We start from the raw sequence: 21582 nt of genomic DNA, 5'->3' as shown, positions 1-21582 counted from the left end.
GTGGTTGAGTGAGTGAGTTAGTGGTTGAGTGAGTGAGCTCGTCACTGAGTGAGTTAGTGGTTGAGTGAGTGAGTCAGTGGTTGAGTCAGTGGTTGAGTGAGTTCGCGGTTGAGTGAGTGAGTGAGTCAGTGGTTGAGTGAGTAAGTCAGTGGTTGAGTGAGTGAGTAAGTCAGTGGTTGAGTGAGTGAGTTCGCGGTTGAGTGAGTGAGTTAGTGGTTGAGTGAGTCAGTGGTTGAGTGAGTGAGTTAGTGGTTGAGTGAGTCAGTGGTTGAGTGAGTGAGTTAGTGGTTGAGTGAGTAAGTCAGTGGTTGAGTGAGTGAGTTCGCGGTTGAGTGAGTGAGTTAGTGGTTGAGTGAGTCAGTGGTTGAGTGAGTGAGTTAGTGGTTGAGTGAGTAAGTCAGTGGTTGAGTGAGTGAGTTAGTGGTTGAGTGAGTGAATCAGTGGTTGAGTGAGTGAGTGAGTCAGTAGTTGAGTGAGTAAGTCAGTGGTTGAGTGAGTGAGTTAGTGGTTGAGTGAGTGAGTTAGTGGTTGGGTGAGTGAGCTCGTCACTGAGTGAGTTAGTGGTTGAGTGAGTGAGTCAGTGGTTGAGTCAGTGGTTGAGTGAGTTCGCGGTTGAGTGAGTGAGTGAGTCAGTGGTTGAGTGAGTAAGTCAGTGGTTGAGTGAGTGAGTAAGTCAGTGGTTGAGTGAGTGAGTTCGCGGTTGAGTGAGTGAGTTAGTGGTTGAGTGAGTCAGTGGTTGAGTGAGTGAGTTAGTAGTTGAGTGAGTAAGTCAGTGGTTGAGTGAGTGAGTTCGCGGTTGAGTGAGTGAGTTAGTGGTTGAGTGAGTCAGTGGTTGAGTGAGTGAGTTAGTGGTTGAGTGAGTAAGTCAGTGGTTGAGTGAGTGAGTTAGTGGTTGAGTGAGTGAGTCAGTGGTTGAGTGAGTGAGTGAGTCAGTAGTTGAGTGAGTAAGTCAGTGGTTGAGTGAGATAGTTAGTGGTTGAGTGAGTGAGTTAGTGGTTGAGTGAGTGAGCTCGTCACTGAGTGAGTTAGTGGTTGAGTGAGTGAGTCAGTGGTTGAGTGAGTTCGCGGTTGAGTGAGTGAGTGAGTCAGTGGTTGAGTGAGTAAGTCAGTGGTTGAGTGAGTGAGTAAGTCAGTGGTTGAGTGAGTGAGTTCGCGGTTGAGTGAATGAGTTAGTGGTTGAGTGAGTCAGTGGTTGAGTGAGTGAGTTAGTGGTTGAGTGAGTAAGTCAGTGGTTGAGTGAGTGAGTTAGTGGTTGAGTGAGTGAGTCAGTGGTTGAGTGAGTGAGTTCGCGGTTGAGTGAGTGAGTAAGTCAGTGGTTGAGTGAGTGAGTTCGCGGTTGAGTGAGTTCGCGGTTGAGTGAGTGAGTTAGTGGTTGAGTGAGTTAGTGGTTGAGTGAGTAAGTCAGTGGTTGAGTGAGTGAATCAGTGGTTGAGTGAGTGAGTTAGTGGTTGAGTGAGTGAGTCAGTGGTTGAGTGAGTGAGTTCGCGGTTGAGTGAGTAAGTCAGTGGTTGAGTGAGTGAGTTCGCGGTTGAGTGAGTGAGTTAGTGGTTGAGTGAGTCAGTGGTTGAGTGAGTGAGTTAGTGGTTGAGTGAGTAAGTCAGTGGTTGAGTGAATGAGTTAGTGGTTGAGTGAGTGAGTCAGTGGTTGAGTGAGTGAGTGAGTCAGTAGTTGAGTGAGTAAGTCAGTGGTTGAGTGAGTGAGTTCGCGGTTGAGTGAGTGAGTTAGTGGTTGAGTGAGTCAGTGGTTGAGTGAGTGAGTTAGTGGTTGAGTGAGTAAGTCAGTGGTTGAGTGAGTGAGTTAGTGGTTGAGTGAGTGAGTCAGTGGTTGAGTGAGTGAGTTCGCGGTTGAGTGAGTAAGTAAGTCATTGGTTGAGTGAGTGAGTTCGCGGTTGAGTGAGTGAGTTAGTGGTTGAGTGAGTCAGTGGTTGAGTGAGTGAGTTAGTGGTTGAGTGAGTAAGTCAGTGGTTGAGTGAGTGAGTTAGTGGTTGAGTGAGTGAGTCAGTGGTTGAGTGAGTGAGTGAGTCAGTAGTTGAGTGAGTAAGTCAGTGGTTGAGTGAGTGAGTTCGCGGTTGAGTGAGTGAGTTAGTGGTTGAGTGAGTCAGTGGTTGAGTGAGTGAGTTAGTGGTTGAGTGAGTCAGTGGTTGAGTGAGTGAGTTAGTGGTTGAGTGAGTAAGTCAGTGGTTGAGTGAGTGAGTTAGTGTTTGGGTGAGTGAGTCAGTGGTTGAGTGAGTGAGTTCGCGGTTGAGTGAGTGGGTAAGTCAGTGGTTGAGTGAGTGAGTTCGCGGTTGAGTGAGTGAGTTAGTGGTTGAGTGAGTCAGTGGTTGAGTGAGTGAGTTAGTGGTTGAGTGAGTAAGTCAGTGGTTGAGTGAGTGAGTTAGTGGTTGAGTGAGTGAGTCAGTGGTTGAGTGAGTGAGTTCGCGGTTGAGTGAGTGAGTAAGTCAGTGGTTGAGTGAGTGAGTTCGCGGTTGAGTGAGTGAGTTAGTGGTTGAGTGAGTCAGTGGTTGAGTGAGTGAGTTAGTGGTTGAGTGAGTAAGTCAGTGGTTGAGTGAGTGAGTTCGCGGTTGAGTGAGTGAGTTAGTGGTTGAGTGAGTCAGTGGTTGAGTGAGTGAGTTAGTGGTTGAGTGAGTAAGTCAGTGGTTGAGTGAGTGAGTTAGTGGTTGAGTGAGTGAATCAGTGGTTGAGTGAGTGAGTGAGTCAGTAGTTGAGTGAGTAAGTCAGTGGTTGAGTGAGTGAGTTAGTGGTTGAGTGAGTGAGTTAGTGGTTGAGTGAGTGAGCTCGTCACTGAGTGAGTTAGTGGTTGAGTGAGTGAGTCAGTGGTTGAGTCAGTGGTTGAGTGAGTTCGCGGTTGAGTGAGTGAGTGAGTCAGTGGTTGAGTGAGTAAGTCAGTGGTTGAGTGAGTGAGTAAGTCAGTGGTTGAGTGAGTGAGTTCGCGGTTGAGTGAGTGAGTTAGTGGTTGAGTGAGTCAGTGGTTGAGTGAGTGAGTTAGTAGTTGAGTGAGTAAGTCAGTGGTTGAGTGAGTGAGTTCGCGGTTGAGTGAGTGAGTTAGTGGTTGAGTGAGTCAGTGGTTGAGTGAGTGAGTTAGTGGTGAGTGAGTAAGTCAGTGGTTGAGTGAGTGAGTTAGTGGTTGAGTGAGTGAGTCAGTGGTTGAGTGAGTGAGTGAGTCAGTAGTTGAGTGAGTAAGTCAGTGGTTGAGTGAGATAGTTAGTGGTTGAGTGAGTGAGTTAGTGGTTGAGTGAGTGAGCTCGTCACTGAGTGAGTTAGTGGTTGAGTGAGTGAGTCAGTGGTTGAGTGAGTTCGCGGTTGAGTGAGTGAGTGAGTCAGTGGTTGAGTGAGTAAGTCAGTGGTTGAGTGAGTGAGTAAGTCAGTGGTTGAGTGAGTGAGTTCGCGGTTGAGTGAATGAGTTAGTGGTTGAGTGAGTCAGTGGTTGAGTGAGTGAGTTAGTGGTTGAGTGAGTAAGTCAGTGGTTGAGTGAGTGAGTTAGTGGTTGAGTGAGTGAGTCAGTGGTTGAGTGAGTGAGTTCGCGGTTGAGTGAGTGAGTAAGTCAGTGGTTGAGTGAGTGAGTTCGCGGTTGAGTGAGTTCGCGGTTGAGTGAGTGAGTTAGTGGTTGAGTGAGTTAGTGGTTGAGTGAGTAAGTCAGTGGTTGAGTGAGTGAATCAGTGGTTGAGTGAGTGAGTTAGTGGTTGAGTGAGTGAGTCAGTGGTTGAGTGAGTGAGTTCGCGGTTGAGTGAGTAAGTCAGTGGTTGAGTGAGTGAGTTCGCGGTTGAGTGAGTGAGTTAGTGGTTGAGTGAGTCAGTGGTTGAGTGAGTGAGTTAGTGGTTGAGTGAGTAAGTCAGTGGTTGAGTGAATGAGTTAGTGGTTGAGTGAGTGAGTCAGTGGTTGAGTGAGTGAGTGAGTCAGTAGTTGAGTGAGTAAGTCAGTGGTTGAGTGAGTGAGTTCGCGGTTGAGTGAGTGAGTTAGTGGTTGAGTGAGTCAGTGGTTGAGTGAGTGAGTTAGTGGTTGAGTGAGTAAGTCAGTGGTTGAGTGAGTGAGTTAGTGGTTGAGTGAGTGAGTCAGTGGTTGAGTGAGTGAGTTCGCGGTTGAGTGAGTAAGTAAGTCATTGGTTGAGTGAGTGAGTTCGCGGTTGAGTGAGTGAGTTAGTGGTTGAGTGAGTCAGTGGTTGAGTGAGTGAGTTAGTGGTTGAGTGAGTAAGTCAGTGGTTGAGTGAGTGAGTTAGTGGTTGAGTGAGTGAGTCAGTGGTTGAGTGAGTGAGTGAGTCAGTAGTTGAGTGAGTAAGTCAGTGGTTGAGTGAGTGAGTTCGCGGTTGAGTGAGTGAGTTAGTGGTTGAGTGAGTCAGTGGTTGAGTGAGTGAGTTAGTGGTTGAGTGAGTAAGTCAGTGGTTGAGTGAGTGAGTTAGTGTTTGGGTGAGTGAGTCAGTGGTTGAGTGAGTGAGTTCGCGGTTGAGTGAGTGGGTAAGTCAGTGGTTGAGTGAGTGAGTTCGCGGTTGAGTGAGTGAGTTAGTGGTTGAGTGAGTCAGTGGTTGAGTGAGTGAGTTAGTGGTTGAGTGAGTAAGTCAGTGGTTGAGTGAGTGAGTTAGTGGTTGAGTGAGTGAGTCAGTGGTTGAGTGAGTGAGTTCGCGGTTGAGTGAGTGAGTAAGTCAGTGGTTGAGTGAGTGAGTTCGCGGTTGAGTGAGTGAGTTAGTGGTTGAGTGAGTCAGTGGTTGAGTGAGTGAGTTAGTGGTTGAGTGAGTAAGTCAGTGGTTGAGTGAGTGAGTTAGTAGTTGAGTGAGTGAGTCAGTGGTTGAGTGAGTGAGTAAGTCAGTGGTTGAGTGAGTGAGTTAGTGGTTGAGTGAGTGAGTCAGTGGTTGAGTGAGTGAGTTCGCGGTTGAGTGAGTGAGTGAGTCAGTGGTTGAGTGAGTGAGTTCGCGGTTGAGTGAGTGAGTTGGTGGTTGAGTGAGTGAGTCAGTGGTTGAGTGAGTAAGTCAGTGGTTGAGTGAGTGAGTAAGTCAGTGGTTGAGTGAGTGAGTTAGTGGTTGAGTGAGTGAGTCAGTGGTTGAGTGAGTGAGTTCGCGGTTGAGTGAGTGAGTAAGTCAGTGGTTGAGTGAGTGAGTTCGCGGTTGAGTGAGTGAGTTAGTGGTTGAGTGAGTCAGTGGTTGAGTGAGTGAGTCAGTGGTTGAGTGAGTAAGTCAGTGGTTGAGTGAGTGAGTTAGTGGTTGAGTGAGTGAGTCAGTGGTTGAGTGAGTGAGTTCGCGGTTGAGTGAGTAAGTAAGTCATTGGTTGAGTGAGTGAGTTCGCGGTTGAGTGAGTGAGTTAGTGGTTGAGTGAGTCAGTGGTTGAGTGAGTGAGTTAGTGGTTGAGTGAGTAAGTCAGTGGTTGAGTGAGTGAGTTAGTGGTTGAGTGAGTGAGTCAGTGGTTGAGTGAGTGAGTCAGTCAGTAGTTGAGTGAGTAAGTCAGTGGTTGAGTGAGTGAGTTCGCGGTTGAGTGAGTGAGTTAGTGGTTGAGTGAGTCAGTGGTTGAGTGAGTGAGTTAGTGGTTGAGTGAGTAAGTCAGTGGTTGAGTGAGTGAGTTAGTGTTTGAGTGAGTGAGTCAGTGGTTGAGTGAGTGAGTTCGCGGTTGAGTGAGTGAGTAAGTCAGTGGTTGAGTGAGTGAGTTCGCGGTTGAGTGAGTGAGTTAGTGGTTGAGTGAGTCAGTGGTTGAGTGAGTGAGTTAGTGGTTGAGTGAGTAAGTCAGTGGTTGAGTGAGTGAGTTAGTGGTTGAGTGAGTGAGTCAGTGGTTGAGTGAGTGAGTTCGCGGTTGAGTGAGTGAGTAAGTCAGTGGTTGAGTGAGTGAGTTCGCGGTTGAGTGAGTGAGTTAGTGGTTGAGTGAGTCAGTGGTTGAGTGAGTGAGTTAGTGGTTGAGTGAGTAAGTCAGTGGTTGAGTGAGTGAGTTAGTGGTTGAGTGAGTGAGTCAGTGGTTGAGTGAGTGAGTTCGCGGTTGAGTGAGTGAGTAAGTCAGTGGTTGAGTGAGTGAGTTAGTGGTTGAGTGAGTAAGTCAGTGGTTGAGTGAGTGAGTTAGTGGTTGAGTGAGTTAGTCAGTGGTTGAGTGAGTGAGTGAGTCAGTAGTTGAGTGAGTGAGTCAGTAGTTGAGTGAGTAAGTCAGTGGTTGAGTGAGTGAGTTAGTGGTTGAGTGAGTGAGTTAGTGGTTGAGTGAGTGAGCTCGTCACTGAGTGAGTTAGTAGTTGAGTGAGTGAGTCAGTGGTTGAGTCAGTGGTTGAGTGAGTTCGCGGTTGAGTGAGTGAGTGAGTCAGTGGTTGAGTGAGTAAGTCAGTGGTTGAGTGAGTGAGTAAGTCAGTGGTTGAGTGAGTGAGTTCGCGGTTGAGTGAGTGAGTTAGTGGTTGAGTGAGTCAGTGGTTGAGTGAGTGAGTTAGTGGTTGAGTGAGTCAGTGGTTGAGTGAGTGAGTTAGTGGTTGAGTGAGTAAGTCAGTGGTTGAGTGAGTGAGTTCGCGGTTGAGTGAGTGAGTTAGTGGTTGAGTGAGTCAGTGGTTGAGTGAGTGAGTTAGTGGTTGAGTGAGTAAGTCAGTGGTTGAGTGAGTGAGTTAGTGGTTGAGTGAGTGAATCAGTGGTTGAGTGAGTGAGTGAGTCAGTAGTTGAGTGAGTAAGTCAGTGGTTGAGTGAGTGAGTTAGTGGTTGAGTGAGTGAGTTAGTGGTTGAGTGAGTGAGCTCGTCACTGAGTGAGTTAGTGGTTGAGTGAGTGAGTCAGTGGTTGAGTCAGTGGTTGAGTGAGTTCGCGGTTGAGTGAGTGAGTGAGTGGTTGAGTGAGTAAGTCAGTGGTTGAGTGAGTGAGTAAGTCAGTGGTTGAGTGAGTGAGTTCGCGGTTGAGTGAGTGAGTTAGTGGTTGAGTGAGTCAGTGGTTGAGTGAGTGAGTTAGTAGTTGAGTGAGTAAGTCAGTGGTTGAGTGAGTGAGTTCGCGGTTGAGTGAGTGAGTTAGTGGTTGAGTGAGTCAGTGGTTGAGTGAGTGAGTTAGTGGTTGAGTGAGTAAGTCAGTGGTTGAGTGAGTGAGTTAGTGGTTGAGTGAGTGAGTCAGTGGTTGAGTGAGTGAGTGAGTCAGTAGTTGAGTGAGTAAGTCAGTGGTTGAGTGAGATAGTTAGTGGTTGAGTGAGTGAGTTAGTGGTTGAGTGAGTGAGCTCGTCACTGAGTGAGTTAGTGGTTGAGTGAGTGAGTCAGTGGTTGAGTGAGTTCGCGGTTGAGTGAGTGAGTGAGTCAGTGGTTGAGTGAGTAAGTCAGTGGTTGAGTGAGTGAGTAAGTCAGTGGTTGAGTGAGTGAGTTCGCGGTTGAGTGAATGAGTTAGTGGTTGAGTGAGTCAGTGGTTGAGTGAGTGAGTTAGTGGTTGAGTGAGTAAGTCAGTGGTTGAGTGAGTGAGTTCGCGGTTGAGTGAGTGAGTTAGTGGTTGAGTGAGTCAGTGGTTGAGTGAGTGAGTTAGTGGTTGAGTGAGTAAGTCAGTGGTTGAGTGAGTGAGTTAGTGGTTGAGTGAGTGAGTCAGTGGTTGAGTGAGTGAGCTCGTCACTGAGTGAGTGAATCAGGGCGTTGAGAGAGGTAAAAGTTGATTCTCCGGTTGATTGCGTGGGGTCGTTGGCCGAGTGAGTCCGTGGTAGGTGTGCGAATCGAGGACTATTGAGGACTGCAGTTGAGTACAGGCTGAGCGATCGTGACTGCCTGGACCGACCCTCCACTCTCATCTCCAAGTCTCATTTCCACATCCACCAGATCCCACAGCCTCTACAGCCTCCACAGTTCCCGCAGCCTTCACAGTTTCTTACTCCCCCCACTGTCTCCACGTGTCCGTCGTCCCCACAGAGCTGCTGCCCGCCATGGCGACCACCACCACCACCGCCGCCGCCGCCGATGACGTCCTGCACAGCGGATACCTGCGCAAGCAGAAGAGCTCGCACCGCCGCTTCTTCGTGCTGCGCTGCGCCAGCTCCTCCGGGCCCGCCCGCCTCGAGGCGTGGGACAGCGAGAAACGCTTCCGCGACAGCCTCCAGAAGCGCCAGCGCGACAGCAGCGGCATCGTCGGCGTCGGCACGGTCGATGGCGGTGGCGGCGGCGTCGGCGGTACCGCGGAGAAGCCGCGGGCTCCGGCGGGCACCGGCGGCGCTGGCGGCACCGGCGGAGGAGGAAGTTGCAAGTCGTCGTGGTGCTCGCCGCGCCGCTCGCTGGAGCTGGCGCAGTGCCTGGCGGTGTCGCGAGGCGCCAACGCCCGGCACGCTCACCTGCTGGTGCTCTTCACGGCCGAGCACAGCCTCGCCGTGGCGGCCGACAGCGACGAGGCGCTGGCGGCGTGGTTCGGCGCCATCCAGGCGCTGAGGGCCAAGGAGCCGGAGCCCCAGGGCGGACGCGGTAAATTGCGGAGCGTGTTGCGGTGGCGGTGGTGGTGGTTGTGGTTGTGTTTACGGTGCTGTTGTGTGTGGAGAGAGAGTTTCCCATAGCTGGGCAGTGTGCTCATGGCCAGCTCCGCTTTGACAGCAGAGGTCTCGCTCCGAATCAGTCGAGCGGCATGTTTTTCATCGGCTGCGTAACGATGTGTGGAAGCTACCTGGTCTGTCGCTCTCCGCACAAAGCTTCGGGTCTTCTCGACCACAGTCATTCCCTCCCTTCTCTACGCTCGTGAAATGTGGACCCCTCTAATGGAGCATCTGCGCCGGTTAGAAACATTCAGGCTGGAATGCCTACGGTCTACTCTCGGTTTAACCAGGCGGGATTGTGTGAGGAGCTCACAAATCCTTGAAAGATCTGGACACATTCTCATCGGTGAGCTCCTCCGTTAGGCAAGGCTGCGTTGGCTGGGTCATGTTGCCCTCATGCCCAGTCACCTCATGCCCAAACAGCTTCTGTTTGGGCACATAAAGGGGGCTAAACGGGCACGACATGAGCTAGAGAAGAGATGGAGTGATGTGGTACAGGAGGACGTGGAGCTGAGTGGACTTGCCGATGACTGGTACCAGCGGTGTCAAGATCGGCCTCAGTGGAGGAGGCTCGTAAAGGACGCTACTGGGCAGTTGGAGGCAGTCGCCCTCCAACAACAACGGAGGGCGGAGGAGCGACGCTCACAACAACGAGCGGAGCGCCGGGTGACTAAAGCGCAGCAAGTTGGCACAGTAGGGGGCACAGGTGGTGCATCTACCGGTCATCTCAGTCAGCTAACCGATGGCACCTGGGTCTGTCCCGTGACCTCCTGCCAGCGGGCGTTCGACACTTCACGTGGCCTCAAAGTGCACCTTGCCTGGCACAAGTGTCGTGGTGATGTCACCGTCACTTAGTGGCGAATGGCGGATATTGGTATTGCTTGTTGTGGTGGTGGTGGAGGAGATGGTAGTGATGATGATGCTGGTGATGTTGCAGATGATGGCGCTGTTGGTGGAGATTGTGATGCTGGTTTGGTGGTGGAGATAGGGAGTGGTAGTGTAGCGGGTAGCGCGCTGCGCTATGTACCTGGCGACCCGGGTTCGATTCCCGCTCGCAGCCAACACCAGTGACGATAATCTGAACCAGTCCCGGGCCTCCCCTAGGTATACTCGGCCTCAAATTAGAAAGCAAAGGCGGCTGAGTGTGTGTGGTGCTGGCAAACCACTGCCTGGTGTGCGGTACCGGCCTTCATCGGTGCTACTCGCAGCACTTACCCCAACAGTCTGTGAAGGCTATACGGGAGATCTTTCACATTGTTTGGTGGTGCTGGTAAAGATTGTGATAATGGTGGTGGTTTTGTAGCCAGCTGGCGGTGATGATGAATCGTAATCATATTTCTATTGGTGGAATCCGATGAGCTGTAAAGAGTTTTTTTATTACAGGTGTCCAGTGGGGGCAAAGGGGTCAGAACAAAAACACGATAAGAGTGCAAAGTATAGGAGAGGTAAGAAAATAAAGAAATAAGTATAACCCGTAAAAACAAAGTTTTTCACTATAAATCCTTTATATGCGTGGCGGCTAGAGTCCTCTCGTCCTCTGGCTTGAGATGGCTGCCACCTATGGGTCAGATGATTGTCTGCCAGTATTAAGCAATTGGTAATTAAATATTTAATTTGTTTTCCCTAAACAGTGTAGAATTTTGGAAAAAAATTTTCACGAACATTAATTGTCACGCACAACGAGTCTGTGTGCAAAATGTCAGCTCGATTGGATCACGGGAAGTGGGTTAAAAAACGACGGAAAGATTTGCACGGTCGTAAGCAAGCAAGCAAGCACGCAAGCAAGCGAACTTGATATAAAGGATTTAAAAAATTAACCCGTAAAAACAAAGTTTTTCACTCTAAATCCTTTATATGCGTGGCGGCTAGAGTCCTCTCATCCTCTGGCTTGAGATGGCTGCCACCTATGGGTCAGATGATTGTCTGCCAGCATTAAGCAATTGGTAATTAAATATTTATAAAAAATTTCCCTAAACAGTGTAAAATTTTGGAATTTTTTTTTACGCAAATAAATTGTCACGCACAACGAGTCTGTGTGCAAAATGTCAGCTCGATTGGATCACGGGAAGTGGGTTAAAAAGCGACCGAAAGATTTGCACGGTCGTAAGCAAGCAAGCACGCAAGCACGCAAGCAAGCGAACTTAATATAAAGGATTTAAAAATAAATACAATTGAAACAAAACTTTTTATTATTTTACCAGAGAAGACCCCCTGAGCCATGTAGCTTCTTTTTAAGAAGCGACCTCGCCATGACAAATTGTATCTCAACGAATTGGCTCATGAGGAAATGTATCGCAGCCAAATAATCTAAAAGCATGTTTCTAAATGTGGAGGGAAAAAACGGAAGACGTGGATAAAAAAAATCCACAGACTCGAAATATACAGCAGCAGCAGGCGTTGTCAGGGTCGGGATCGAACCCACGACCTCCTGCATGCCAGGCGAGGTAGTTAACATCTCCTAGCCACCGTGATGATGATGGTGAGAGAGAGACACGCAAACTCCAAATATACAGCAGCAGCAGGCGTTGTCAGGGTCGGGATCGAACCCACGACCTCCTGTATACCAGGCGAGGTAGTTAACATCTCCTAGCCACTGTGATGATGATGAGAGAGACACGCAAACTCCAAATATACAGCAGCAGCAGGCGTTGTCAGGGTCGGGATCGAACCCACGACCTCCTGCATACCAGGCGAGGTAGTTAACATCTCCTCGCCACCGTGATGATGATGGTGAGAGAGAGACACGCAAACTCCAAATATACAGCAGCAGGCGTTGTCAGGGTCGGGATCAAACCCACAACCTCCTGTGTACCAGGCGAGGTAGTTAACATCTCCTAACCACTGTGATGATGATGGTAAGAGACACGAAAACTCCAAATATACAGCAGCAGGCGTTGTCAGGGTCGGGATCGAACTCACGACCTCCTGCATACCAGGCGAGGTAGTTAACATCTCCTAGCCACCCTGATGATGGTGAGAGAGAGACACGAAAACTCCAAATATATAGCAGCAGGCGTTGTCAGGGTCGGGATCGAACCCACAACCTCCTGTGTACCAGGCGAGGTAGTTAACATCTCCTAGCCACCGTGATGATGATGAGAGAGAGACACGCAAACTCCAAATATACAGCAGGCATCAGGGTCGGGATCGAACCCACAACCTCCTGCATACCAGGCGAGGTAATTAACATCTCCTTGCCACCGTGATGATGATGGTGAGAGAGAGACACGAAAACTCCAAATATACAGCAGCAGGCGTTGTCAGGGTCGGGATCGAACCCACAACCTCCTGCATACCAGGCTAGGTAGTTAACATCTCCTAGCCACTGTGATGATGGTGAGAGAAACACACAAACTCCAAATATACAGCAGACGTCAGGGTCGAGATCGAACCCACAACCTCCTGTACACCAGGCGAGGTAGTTAACATCTCCTAGCCACCCTGATGATGATGAGAGAGAGAGACACGAAAACTCCAAATATACAGCAGCAGGCATTGTCAGGGTCGGGATCAAACCCACAGCCTCCTACAAACCAAGCGAGTTAGATGGTTGTGGTGCTGGTGGGGGTGCTGGTGGTGATGGTGGTGGTGGAGACAATCGAGATTGTGGTGATGGTGGTGTTGGAGATGCTGGTGGTGGTGTAGGTGGCGAGTAGTGGAGAGTGGTGTTGGTGGTGGTGTTGTAAATGATGGGTGCCATGGTGGCTAGTAGATGTTTACTACCTCACCTGGTATACAGGAGGTCGTGGGTTCGATCCCAACCCTCATGCCTGCTGCTGTATATTTGGAGTTTGTGTGTCTCTCTCATCATCATCACGGTGTCTATGAGATGTTAACTACCTCGCCTGGTATGCAGGAGGTCGTGGGTTCGATCCCAACCCTCATGCCTGCTGCTGTATATTTGGAGTTTGCGTGTCTCTCTCATCATCATCACGGTGTCTATGAGATGTTAACTACCTCGCCTGGTATGCAGGAGGTCGTGGGTTCGATCCCAACCCTCATGCCTGCTGTATATTTGAAATTTGCGTGTCTCTCTCATCATCATCACGGTGTCCTATGAGATGTTAACTACCTCGCCTGGTATACAGGAGGTCGTGGGTTCGATCCCAACCCTCATGCCTGCTGCTGTATATTTGGAGTTTGCGTGTCTCTCTCATCATCATCACGGTGTCTATGAGATGTTAACTACCTCGCCTGGTATACAGGAGGTCGTGGGTTCGATCCCAACCCTGATGATGCCTGCTGCTGTATATTTGTAGTTTGCGTGTCTCTCTCCTCATCATCATCACGGTGTCTAGAAGATGTTAACTACCTCGCCTGGTATACAGGAGGTCGTGGGTTCGATCTCAACCCTCATGCCTGCTGTATATTTGTAGTTTGCGTGTCTCATCATCATCATCACGGTGTCTAGAAGATGTTAACTACCTCGCCTGGTATGCAGGAGGTCGTGGGTTCGATCCCAACCCTGATGATGCCTGCTGCTGTATATTTGTAGTTTGCGTGTTCTTCCCGTGGTCGTGTGGATTTTTCTCCGGGTCCTCGGGTTTTTGCCTCGCATTTAGAATCACGCGTTTAGAGTTTTTGGCTCCGATAAATTTCTACGTGACAAGCCACTTCGTTGAGCTATAATATGTGGCCAGGTAGCTTCTGAAAAACAGCTGTTTCGCTCCCTGGCCTTTACCTGTGAAAATAAACAATTACACCATGGGAACCTCATTTGCCAGTAAAAATATGATAATTGGTTTTTTACCCTTCTATCTGGCAACAAAACTGATACCTTTTTACAAGGAGTCATGTTTGCATAGACCACAATACCTGCAGTCATAATGCAAACAAAAAACACAACTCTGATAATGTATGCACTGTCCTTGAAGTTGATTGGTCCACACCCGAGACAGCTTTCCTTAGAGCCTAGTCTCACATGGTGTTGGACCAGAAGACGCCAAAAGGCGCACAACTCAAAGACAATGCACCATCAGAGTATGAGAGCTCGGGGTGAAGCATTTACAACTTTGGAACCTCATTTGCCAGTAAAAATATGATAATTGGTTTTTTACCCTTCTATCTGGCAACAAAACTGACACCTTTTTACAAGGAGTCATGTTTGCATAGCCCACAATACCTGCAGTTATAATGCAAACAAAAACATAACTCTGATAATGTGCGCACTGTCTTTGAAGCCTTTTGGCGTCATCTGGTCCAACACCATGTGAGACTAGGCTCTAAGGAAAGCTGTCTCGGGTGTGGACCAATCAACTTCAATGACAGTGCACATACATTATCAGAGTTATGTTTTTTGTTTGCATTATGGCTGCAGGTATTGTGGTCTATGCAAACATGACTCCTTGTAAAAAGTTTTGTTGCCAGATAGAAGGGTAAAAAACCAATTATCAATAAACAATTAGTTTAGTTTCAGTGGGGCTGCTGGTGGTAGCAGTGGAGATTGTGATGATGGTGGTGGAGGAGATGCTGGTGGTGATGGTGGATGCTGTGGTGAGTGGTGTAGATGATGGTTGTATGGAACTGATTGTGGTGGTGTAGCGGTTAGCGCACTGCACTGCGTGCCTGGCGACCCGAGTTGGATTCCCTCTCTCGACCAACACCGGTGACGATTATCTGAACTCGTCCTGGGCATCCCCTAGGTCGGCTCAGCCTCAAACTAGCTGATGTTATTGATGATTGCTGCTGATGCCAATGCTGATGATGACTACGTTGTTGCTGCCGATGGCAATGCTGATGATGCAAATGCTGATGATGCCAATGCTGATGATGCCAATGCTGATGATGCCAATGCTGATGATGCCAATGCTGATGATGATGACAACACTGATGATGACAATGCTGATGATGACAAAGCTGATGATGACCACGCTACCGATGACAACGTTGATGTTGACTTCGCTGCCGATGACAACGTTGATGATGACTATGCTGATGATGACAACGTTGATGATGACTATGCTGATGATGACGACGCTGATGATGACTACGTTGATGATGACAACGCTGATGATGACAAAGCTGCCGATGACAACATTGCCTATGACAAAGCTGATGATGACTGCTACCGATGACAACACTGCCGATGACAACACTGCCTATGACAAAGCTGATGACAACACTGCCTATGACAACACTGACGATGACCAAGCTGCCGATGACTACGGCATGCCGCGAACGCCGCCACCGTCACGCGACGGCGGCCGTGACGGCACCGTTTGATTTATTTGCTTTCTGTGCCGGCGCCGCCACCGCCACCGCCACGCGCGCAGGCGATTGCGCGTCGGCACGCGACGTGTGGCAGGTGACGGTGCGCGCCAGGGGCCTGGGCGCGCCACCCTGCGGGCTGGCCGGGGTCCACCGCCTCTGCCTGTCGGAGCGCTCCCTCTCGCTGGTGCCGCTGGGCGCAAGCGCGGCCGCAGTCTCCCTGCAGCTGCCCAACATCCGGCGCTGCGGACACTCGGACCACTACTTCTTCATGGAGGTGTCACCGTTGTTGCCGTCGCGCGCAAGCCACCTCGCGTTTTCGTTTTGTTCGCCTTGCCACGCGCCACGGTCGAGATCGGACCCACAGCCTCCTACACACCGAGCGAGTTAGATGAAATCACCCTTAAATAAATACGTACTAATGACGATTTAAAGCTTTCGTGACTGCAGGGATTCATCTTCTTGGTTCTTTCGGTAAAGTCACGTAGAAGGGAAGTAATAAAATAATAAAAATAAAACATAATAAAATAATTCTCACGACGTTTCGGCTACAACGCAAGCAGCCGTCTTCACCTGAAGACGGCTGCTTGCATTGTAGCCGAAACGTCGTGAGAACCAAGAAGATACGTACTAATGGTTGTGGTGTTGGTGGTGCTGATGTTGGTTGTGATGGTGGTGGTGGTAGAGACAGTGGAAATTGTGGTGATGGTGGTGTTGGAGATGCTGGTGGTGGTGTTGGAGATGCTGGTGGTGATGGTGGCGAGTAGTGGAGAGTAGTGTTGGTGGTGGTGTTGTAAATGATGGGTGCCATGGTTGCTATAAGATGTTAACTACCTCGCCTGGTATACAGGAGATTGATGGTTCGATCCCGACCCTCATACCTGCTGTAGATTTGGAGTTTGCGTGTCTCTTTCATCATAATCACGGTGGCGAGGAGATGTTAACTACCTCGCCTGGTATGTAGGAGGTCGTGGGTTCGATACCGACCCTGACGCCTGCTGTAGATTTGGAGTTTGCGTGTCTCTCTCTCTCATCGTCATCACGGTGGCTAGGAAATGTTGGAGGGGGAGCGTATATTTAATCTGGGTTGGAGGGGGAAGAGCGCCTTGACAAAGTAATTTACATATCAAGAGGACTTTAGAATATTTATGGAAAATGCAGATATGGGATTAGTCACTACTTGTGGAATGCGTAGGAGGTGGGCGGGGGGTTTCAAAGTCAAAGAACCAAGAAGATGAATCCCTGCAGTCACGAAAGAAGCTTTAAATAGAAATTTTATAATGTTTTATTTGTATTATTTAATAATTTTTATTATTTTACTAAGTATTTTTTGATTATTATTTCTTTTTTTTATTCCATTTCTTATATTTTTTTTATTGTGTTGTATTTTTATTATTCGATTACTTCCCTTCCACGTGACTTTACCGAAAGAACCAAGAAGATGAATCCCTGCAGTCACGAAAGCTTTAAATCGAAATTTTATTATGTTTTATTCGTATTATTTAATAATTTTTATAATTCTACTATGTAGTATTTTTATTATTTATTTTCATTATTCTATTTCTTTTATTTTCTTATCATGTTGTATTTTTATTATTCGATTACTTCCCTTCCACGTGACGACTTTACCGAAAGAACCAAGAAGACGAATCCCTGCAGTCACGAAAGAAGCTTTCAATCGACCTTTACACTCGGTGCGGCCGTGGTTGGCCCACTTGACCGCGGCGGTGTCTGCGCGCGTGTGCGCAGGTGGGTCGCTCGGCCGTCACGGGGGAGGGCGAGCTCTGGATGGCCGTGGACGACGCGGTCGTGGCCCAGAGGATGCACGAGACCATCCTCGGCGCCATGAAGGCGCTTAGCAGCGGCGGCGGCGGTGCCGGAATCGCCGGCGCCGACGACCCCCGGACCCCGAGGGCCTCCTCCTCTTCCGCCAACGCCGGGCCTCCTTCCCCGGTGGCCCCGTCCTCAGCCGGTGCCGGCGCCGGTGCCGCCAACGCCGGAACCGCCTCCCGGCGCCAACCGCCCGCCGGAGTCAGCCGCTCGCGGGAGGGAGACGCGGCGGCGACGGCGGCGACGGTGACGGTGGCGGTCGCCGCGTCCCCTTCCCGGCGTTTGGGGGGGGGGCCCTGGCGGCGGGGGGTGACGGCGACGAACAGAGGGGGCACGGTGACCACCTCGGCGGTGACCTCGGCGGTGACCTCGGCTTTGACCGCGGCGGCGGCGCTGCCCCCGGTCCGCTCGGTGTCGGGCTCGCTGAGCGACGGGGGTTTCGCTTCCTCGTCGGACGAGTCGGGCTCCTGCGTCTCGCCGGATCCGGACGGAGCCGGCGGGGAGCTTCCCCTGGTCGTGGCGGCGGCGGGGCAGCCTCCGTCGCGGGCCCCGATTCGCCGGACCGCGTCGCTCTCTTCGGCGGGTGCCTACGCCGGTGGCGGCGGCGGTAGCGCCGGTGGCTGCGTCGACCGAAAAGGGGGGAGCGGAAGAGGTGAGACTCCGCGGTGGGTCCTGGCGCGGGCGTCCGTGACGTCGCTGGAGGAATTGAGTCCTCACCGCGCCGCGTCTCGCTCCGCTGCCGGCGTCGTGGCCGGTGTTACCGCCACCGCCGCCGCCTCGATCTCCTCCTCGCTGGGATCGGCGTCGCCAAAATCGTCGAGCTCGCTGAGCGACCAGGCTTTCTTGGACGACGACGAAGACGACGACGACGAAGACGACGACGACGACGATCATGACGGCGACGGCGTCGGCGGCTTCCGTGGCGTTGGTTGCGAACGGGCGCGCGCCGACGACGACGGGGGCTACGTGTCCATGCAGCCCGGCGTGGCGCCGGGGCGGCAGCCTTCGCAACCGGCGGCCGTGGCGGTCCCGGTGCCGACGCCGGCGTCAACGCCGCAGTCGGACTACGTGCCCATGACCTACAACAACAACAGCAGCGACGACAACCGCGACCGCCGGCAACGCGTCGGCAACAACAACAACAACGGCAATAACCGCCACCGCCGGAGTTGCCCCTCGGAGCCGCGGAACGTGACCGGCGGCGCCGGCGGCGGCGGGAGGGGCGGCGCCAACGCGGGTTACGTGCTCATGACGCCGTCACCCGACGCGGCCTTCCCATGGCCGGGCTTGCCCCCTGAGGCGGACGACGATGCCGACGATTACATGAGCATGGCGCCGGCGGGGCCGGGGATCGATGACGACGATTTCGGCGGTGGCGGCGGCGGCGTCGGCTACAACCGCGGCAACAACGGCAACGTCGCGGCCGGATCTCCGCGTCGCGACCGGCGCCACCAGCAGCAGCGCCGGCGGCAGCAGCAGCAGCAACGGCAGCACTGGGACGTCGGGGACGGTCACGACGGGCCCTACTGCTACTACTCGCTGCCCCGCTCGCTCCGCCCGGTGGGGCCCGGCTTGCACCGCACGGCCAGCCTCCACACCCAGCAGCAGCAGCAGGTGCCGCCGCCGCCGGCGCGTGGCCTCACCGCCCAGCCTGTGCCAAGCGCCGGGGCCGGCGTCACGCAACCGCCGGCCGGCCACGACGCTTCGGCCCAACCCGGCCCCGGCACCCGCGCCGGCCTCCACATTCAGTTCCGTCGTAGCAGCAGCAGCGGCGGCGGCGGCGGCGGCGGCGTTCAGCCGGCATTCGACGTCCAGCCCGGCCGCAACACGCCCTTCAGGCCGGGCCGACGCTGCCTCACCCCCGTGTCTCCCCGTCGCAGTCCCGGGCCGCCTAGTCCCGTCGGCTTCATTCCCCGGTCCCAGAGCTCTCAGGATTTGGGAAGGCCCGGCAGGGGCACCGTGCCGGGAGGCCCGGGAGGTGAGGGTGGGGGGCCGGCGACGAGGGGTGGAGTTGGGGGGCCGTCAGGCAGGAGGATCGGGCGTGGCGGTGAGGAGGAGGAGGAGGAGGTGGAGAGGCTGGGGGGTGACTACGTACGGATTCACTACGAGGCCGCGCCGAAACCCCCGGGGCCCACGGGCCCCCCGGTCGGCAGGGGCCCCGCGGGGTGGCGTGGAGCAGCCCCCCTTTTGGGCGGCGGCGGTGGCGCCGACGCCGCGGGGGGCCCCGACTACACGGAGATGGAGCTGCCCGCGGGAGGGGCAGACGGGGAGGGACGGGGCGCGCTGCACTACGCGGCGCTCGACCTGGGAGAGGAAGGCCCCCCCGGTGGGGGGCCCCTGGGGGGAGACGGGGGGGCCGACTACGCCAGCATTGACTTCCGGGCACGCGGGGAGAAGGGGCCACGCGGAAGGTGCGGCGGCGGCGGGATGGGGGGCACCGTCTGAGATGCGGGGATGTCGACGTTGACGCCAAAGCCAACATCAACACCAACATCACCACCAACATCAACACCAACATCGCCACCAACATCGCCACCAACATCGACACCAACATAAACATCGCCACCAACATCGCCACCAACATCGCCACCAACATCGCCACCAACATCAACATCGCCACCAACATCGCCACCAACATCGCCACCAACATCGCCACCAACATCAACATCGCCACCAACATCGCCACCAACATCAACATCGCCACCAACATCGCCACCAACATCGCCACCAACATCGCCACCAACATCGCCACCAACATCGCCACCAACATCAACATCGCCACCAACATCGCCACCAACATCGCCACCAACATCGCCACCAACATCAACATCGCCACCAACATCGCCACCAACATCGCCACCAACATCGCCACCAACATCGCCACCAACATCAACATCGCCACCAACATCGCCACCAACATCGCCACCAACATCGTCACCAACATCAACACCAACATCAACACCAACATCAACACCAACATCAACACCAACATCGCCACCAACATCGCCACCAACATCAACACCAACATCGCCACCAACATCACCACCAACATCGCCACCAACATCGCCACCAACATCAACACCAACATCAACACCAACATCGCCACCAACATCAACATCGCCACCAACATCGCCACCAACATCAACATCGCCACCAACATCGCCACCAACATCGCCACCAACATCGCCACCAACATCGCCACCAACATCGCCACCAACATCAACATCGCCACCAACATCGCCACCAACATCGCCACCAACATCGCCACCAACATCAACATCGCCACCAACATCGCCACCAACATCGCCACCAACATCGCCACCAACATCGCCACCAACATCAACATCGCCACCAACATCGCCACCAACATCGCCACCAACATCGCCACCAACATCGTCACCAACATCAACACCAACATCAACACCAACATCAACACCAACATCAACACCAACATCGCCACCAACATCGCCACCAACATCAACACCAACATCGCCACCAACATCACCACCAACATCGCCACCAACATCGCCACCAACATCAACACCAACATCAACACCAACATCAACACCAACATCGCCACCAACATCAACACCAACATCGCCACCAACATCAACACCAACATCGCCACCAACATCACCACCAACATCGCCACCAACATCAACACCAACATCGCCACCAACATCGCCACCAACATCGCCACCAACATCGCCACCAACATCGCCACCAACATCGCCACCAACATCGCCACCAACATCGCCACCAACATAAACATCGCCACCAACATCACCACCAACATCGCCACCAACGCCAACATCATCACCAACATCACTACCAACATCGCCACCAACACCACCAACCCCAACATCGTCGCCAACCAACATCACCACCAACATCACCACCAACATCACCACCAACATCGCCACCAACATCGACATCGCCAACAACATCACCGCCAACACCAACATTGCCATCTCTGCGCGAGTCTGTGGGTCTCTGTGTGAGTTTGTGGGTCTATGCGCGAGTCTGTGGGTCTATGTGTGAGTCTGTGGGTCAATGCGCGAGTCTGTGGGTCAATGCGCGAGTCTGTGGTCTCTGTGTGAGTCTGTGTGAGTCGGCTGGTCTCTTAAGTCTACGAGCCACAAAAGTGAATTGAATTCAATTGCAGAAGAAACTTGCAGCACGTGGGGCGAAACGTCGGACAACACGCCGACAAAAGACCCATGCGTTGACTCACGGACTCCAGTCACCTCTCGCTCAAGGACTCTCCCCACGCCTGAGACTCGACTCTCCGGCAATTCACCAGGATTTGGACTCAACGCTTTCACCCACCATGCAAAGGAACTACGGACAGTGACACGACCACTCGCAGTGACCGGGTTTGCCAAGACAGAAACGTGTCTCCGCCGGTATCACCTGGGGATGGAACGTCGGCTTGCCGGCAAAGGGATAATAACGTCGCACGATCGACGTTCAGGGCTCGATCGGAGGGCTTTCAAATGCCTTTTGCGTGTGTGGCGTGGCACAGTCGGTGCATCTACCGGTCGTCTCGGTCAGCCATCCCCACGGCACCTGCTGGGTCTGACCCATGAGCTCCTGTCCCCGACAGACCTGTTCTTCACCTGAGGACGGCTGCTTGCGCTGTGACGCTGTCTTTCCGACAGACCTGTTCTTCACCTGAGTACAGCTGCTTGCGTTGCGACGCTGTCTTTCCGACAGACCTGGTTTTCACCTGAGGACAGCTGCTTGCGTTGTGACGCTGTCTTTCCGACAGACCTGTTCTTCACCTGAGGACGGCTGCTTGCGCTGTGACGCTGTCTTTCCGACAGACCTGTTCTTCACCTGAGGACGGCTGCTTGCGTTGTGACGCTGCCTTTCCGACAGACCTGGTCTTCACCTGAGGACGGCTGCTTGCGTTGTGGCCGAAACGTCGTGAGAATTGTATTTTATAATGTTTTATTTTTATTATTTTATTATTTCCCTTCTACGTGATGACTTTACCGAAAGAACCAAGAAGATGAATCCCTGCAGTCACGAAAGAAGCTTTCAATCGAGCCTTGGACACTTCACGTGGCCTCGAAGTGCACCGGGCCCAGCACAGTCGTCGTGGCGACGTCACCGTCAGTGGCGGACT

General features: G+C 52.6%; 1 protein-coding gene across 1 annotated transcript in view; it reads left to right on the top strand.

The window, feature by feature from the left end:
• Positions 1-19117, top strand: part of LOC133362934 (insulin receptor substrate 1-like) — a 28276-nt gene extending 9159 nt beyond the window's left edge. Inside the window, exons 2-4 of the mRNA XM_061581916.1 lie at positions 7807-8349; positions 14687-14898; positions 16371-19117. Of these exons, the coding sequence (XP_061437900.1) occupies positions 7821-8349; positions 14687-14898; positions 16371-18896 (3267 nt within the window). The 5' untranslated portion in view covers positions 7807-7820 and the 3' untranslated portion in view covers positions 18897-19117. The remainder of the gene's footprint in view (positions 1-7806; positions 8350-14686; positions 14899-16370) is intronic.
• Positions 19118-21582: the final 2465 nt, after the last annotated feature.

This window comes from Lethenteron reissneri, unplaced genomic scaffold (assembly GCF_015708825.2).
Source record: "Lethenteron reissneri isolate LAM-NWPU_2019-01 unplaced genomic scaffold, ASM1570882v1 scaffold_1638, whole genome shotgun sequence".
In the NCBI taxonomy this organism is placed as follows: domain Eukaryota; kingdom Metazoa; phylum Chordata; class Hyperoartia; order Petromyzontiformes; family Petromyzontidae; genus Lethenteron; species Lethenteron reissneri.
The sequence above is the reverse complement of the archived record's forward strand: the minus strand, read 5'-3'. Positions and strand labels throughout refer to the sequence as shown.